A 4,113-nucleotide genomic window follows, 5' to 3' on the forward strand; every position below is an offset into this window, starting at 1 on the left:
CGAGCCGCATACCCATCAACAAGAGAGACCCCATTAAGTACGAACCGCCCCCCCCAACAGCTGAACCCCGTAACTGTCCCCCACAACAAGCATTTTGGGCTAAACACCCGTAAGGCAGGAGCCAGACCCCATAAGCAATAGGGGGGCACAGGGGCAGGCGAGCCGGGCGGGGGGAAGGTAGGGCAATGGGCACCCAGAGAGGGCTAGTGGCAGAGCAGGGGAGGAGGTTGACACAGACCCCCGCACAACCGGGGTTTTTCTTTATTTGTACAGCAGCTTGTTCCGAATACAGCGCAGGGACAGGGGGTGAACACAGGGAGTCCCCCCCCCTCCTCTCGGATCTCAGCATTGCTGGGTGGAGGGCTCAGGACCCAGACTGAGAGCACCTCCCACCCCTCAAAGCAGCCCCTCTTCCCGCTCCTGGTCTTTTGGCCGTGGCAGACCCAAGCTGAGCTGCCAGGCCTGGCCCTGACACAGTTCCGGGGCGCCTTCTTGGGCCGTGGGTCCGTGACAACACGTTGCACGAGGTGGGGACGGCCCCAGCCCCAAGGCAGGGCACCATCGCGATGGGCTCAGTCCATCTTGGTGGGCTCTTTCTTACGCTGCCTGGCCTCCCGGACGATCTTAGCCAGGGAGAGGAGAATAGGAACGGCCATGGGCAGGAAGAGCGGGATGTAGATGGCAAATTTCTGGTCATCAGGGAAGTAGAGGAGATGGAGCAGAGACGGGTCAAAGAAGGCCCGCTCCGAGGAGGTGACTGCCTCCTTGCTGGCCTGGAAAGCCGAGTGCAGGTGGCCCACGGCAAGCTTGGCCATGGCACTCTGCGCCGAGGTCACCGCTCGGTACACCTGTGTGGGAACACCACCAACAGTCAGTCCCTGGCCAGGGAGGACCGCAGGAACAAGCCTGGGGGCCTCGCTCGCTGCCAGGCCTGGGCACTCCCCACCTCAGGGTGCCCCAGCTCTACCTCAGAGGCAACATCGTCTTTGATGACAATGTTCCCAATCTTGTCCAGGAGCTGGGCCAGCGAGGTCAATGTGGTGGACACGGTGGCGATGTTCTCCACGGTGTGGGCCCAGAGCAGGCGGTCCAGCTCCCAGTTGGCCAGCCCCTCGTTCCCTGGGCTCTCCAGCAGGAACTCAGGGGGCAGCTCCTCCCGAGATAATCCAAACAGTAACCTGGGAGTAGAGGGGAAGGTCCCAGCCCACATCACAAGCCTGCGGTCCCACATGCAGTCCCGGCTCTTCCCCTTCCCTGGTGCATTCAGTCCTGGCAGGGCTCAGCCCACACCTGATGGCCTCCTGCACAAGGGGCAGGACAAGACAAGCCTCCCACCTCAGGATACGGGAGCTGTGCCAGCACCCCTGGCCAGAGAGCAGTGCTGGCTGGTGGTCAGCACCTCGAAGGCCACAAAAAGCCACCCTCAGCCTCCCCGAGCCCACGGAGGAGCGAACGAGCTGCATGGGTACGGCCTCCTCTGACCCCATCGATTCCCAGTGTGTCCCAGGAGAGCACGCAGAGGCCCAGGGAGGGAAGAGCGCATCCTCACCGGAGCTGGGCCAGGAAAACCTCCATCACTCGCACCATGTCCACGTCCACGTGCAGCGGGAGGGAGGCTTGGGGGGAAGCAGGGGTTTCAACGTTGTAAACCTGCAGGAGAGCGTGTCAGCGAGGCACAGCCAGAGCCCTGGGGCTGGCAGGGCTGCCAGCACTCGCTGGGGATGGGGAGTCGTCGCCTTGCCCGAGCGCTGCCAGCACCCCGCGGCCCCGTACCATGATGCCGCCCCAGCGGGGGCTGTGGAAGGCATTGGTGCTCACTGGGGCTCCGTCCTTGTCCTGGATGTACAGAGGGGAGTGGGAACGCTCTGGCACGTACAGCAGGAAGTTCAGGACGGGGTAGAGCGAGGCAGCACTGGAGCCTGCAGCGGGACAGAATCAAAGAACTCCCCTGGCCAGCAGGGACAGCGAGAGCAGACCGCCCGTGCGCAGCGCTGGGGCAGAGCCCAGCCCTGCTCCTCCTTCCACAGCAAGCCCTCAGCAGAACTGCCATCGCAGCAGGTCTCGTCACCCTCGCTCCCATCCGGGGCTGGCAGGGCATGGTGCTGTGGGGAGGGAAGGGGCAGAGGCCATAGGCACAGCTGTCCCCCCTCCCTCAGCAGAGCCCGTGACAGCCGAGTCAGGAGCGCAGTGCTCACCCAGCCTGGCCTCCACAGGGTTGATGACATGCGGGAGGCTGTGGGCGCTCAGGAGGAAGCTGGAGGACTCCTTGTCAAAGCGCGGCGTCACTCCTAGGACAGCGTAGTACAGGATCTGCAGGCACACCACAAAGATGTTGCTGGCAGAGAAGCACGTCCCGGGACGCCCGGGAAGGCCAGGGCTGGGCTCTCCCCATCACCTCTCCCAGCCCTCACCTGCGAGTCAACAGAGAAGTTGGCCACCAAGCTCAGTTTGTCCAGGACGGGCTGCACGTAGCGGTTCACGGCATCCTCGATGTCCCAGTCCACGGCGTGGGACTTGGGGTCGGGGTTCAGCAGGCTGAAGGTGATCTCGTACCCTGCCGAGGACCCACAGCCTGTGAGGCACCGGCACAGCCACCGCCTGTTGATGCCAAGGCATCATGGGCACGCGGCCATGACAGAGCTCCCAAGAGCAGCAGGACCCGATCCCCTCCTCCTCGGCCCTCCCCGATGCAGGGTCGTGCACCAGTGCCCCAACACAGAGCAGTCACAGCAGGGATCCTGGCCCAGAGCAACTGCCGAGGGGAAAGGGAAGACCCCAGGGTCTGTTACCCCAGAAGACATCCAGGGGTGCTACAGGTACAGCAGGAGCAGTGTCTCCCCCACAGCCAGCGGGCCTTCCCCAGGTCAGGGAATGGGGCTGGGGCACATGTCCGTACCCAGGCTGGATTTCAAGTGCCGCCGGGCGTCAGGGCCGAGCTGGCCGTCGGGCAGGCGGTCCGAGAGGGCGGCGGCGATGGAGCTGGCCGTGAAGGACATCACCTGCGTGAGCTGCTGGAGGCGGGTGCGGAGGGTGGCCAGGCCCCCCCCAGCCCTTACCAGGGCGCTGCGGTGCTTCCCCACATAGACGTTGATGCCCTGGGGAAGGGGCAGGGGTGAGGGCCGGGAGCGGGGCTGGCTCCTGCCAACACGCTGGAGAACAGCACGGTGCCACCTGCGACAGCCTGGGGACGGATGCCTCCTGCCGGGGCACCTTCAAGGGGTGAAGTACACAGAGGCCGGCACTGCAGGGTGCTGCTCCCTACCTGAGGCAGGTGAGAGGAGGTTTCGGGGACCACGTACACGGTCAGAGCGCCCAGCGAGGCATCCTGCAGCAGGTGAAGAGCAGCGTCAGCCTCTGGGGAAGATGGAGGCATTAGCAGGGTTGGGAATTTAACTCCAATCCCCGTCCCACCCTGAGACGCACCAAAGCCGAGCGCTCTGCTCAACCAGCCTCAGAAAGAGGAGCCTGCTCCCCCACGGAGCTGCACCAGCTACCGCGATCCCTCGTCCCGCTACCTCGTGCAGTAGCCACATCCAGCGCTGCCTCCTCCTGAGCCGTGGTGCTGCGATAGACTGTCTCGTAGCGGGACGTGATACTGGTTCTCACTGCCGGGGCAGAAAGCCTGAGTGAAGCCGCTAGTCCTGGCCCCCAGTCCCTTCGTAGGAGCCAGGTGCTAAGAGGGACAAGGGACAGCCCCAGGAGGACACATGCCACAAGGTCCTTTGGGCACCAGATCTAACCTCAACCGAGTGACCCACCCTGACGCGTGGCCTCAGCTGGTCCGGGGTGGCAAGCAGGACAGCCCCACGCCAGCCAGGGCGCGTCCCACCCTCCGAGGGCTGCCACCGCCCCCATCCCCAGGGAGGGGAGCTGGTCTCTTCCCTGCTGCACCCTGGGGACCTTGCTGTCCCCTCTGCTCCCCTGTACTGCCAGCTCAGGACGGCACGATGCTGGCGGACGTGGGTTCGGGGTGCGGGGAGCTCGGGGCTGACAGCCGGGGAGAGAACCCGCGGGCACGCAGGGACCCCCCGGGGAAGGACGAGAGCACTCGGGAGGGACAGACAGGGCGGGGACAGCCGGAGGGGACTCTCACGGTTCACGGAAATCTTCATC

The 4,113-nt window shown here is 64.9% G+C and overlaps 1 protein-coding gene across 1 annotated transcript in view; it reads right to left on the reverse strand.

The window, feature by feature from the left end:
- Window positions 1-222: 222 nt before the first annotated feature.
- The window catches only part of PIGS (phosphatidylinositol glycan anchor biosynthesis class S), a 7,651-nt gene continuing 3,760 nt past the window's right edge, over window positions 223-4,113 (reverse strand). The window contains exons 4-12 of the mRNA XM_009278302.2: window positions 3,516-3,605; window positions 3,263-3,354; window positions 2,897-3,095; window positions 2,412-2,554; window positions 2,196-2,310; window positions 1,774-1,919; window positions 1,550-1,650; window positions 968-1,178; window positions 223-848 (exon numbers count right to left, since the gene is read on the reverse strand). Coding sequence (XP_009276577.2) covers window positions 573-848; window positions 968-1,178; window positions 1,550-1,650; window positions 1,774-1,919; window positions 2,196-2,310; window positions 2,412-2,554; window positions 2,897-3,095; window positions 3,263-3,354; window positions 3,516-3,605 — 1,373 coding nt within the window. The 3' untranslated portion in view covers window positions 223-572. The remainder of the gene's footprint in view (window positions 849-967; window positions 1,179-1,549; window positions 1,651-1,773; window positions 1,920-2,195; window positions 2,311-2,411; window positions 2,555-2,896; window positions 3,096-3,262; window positions 3,355-3,515; window positions 3,606-4,113) is intronic.

The sequence above is a fragment of the Aptenodytes forsteri genome, unplaced genomic scaffold (genome assembly GCF_000699145.1).
Source record: "Aptenodytes forsteri isolate BGI_AS27 unplaced genomic scaffold, ASM69914v1 Scaffold66, whole genome shotgun sequence".
NCBI lineage: Eukaryota > Metazoa > Chordata > Aves > Sphenisciformes > Spheniscidae > Aptenodytes > Aptenodytes forsteri.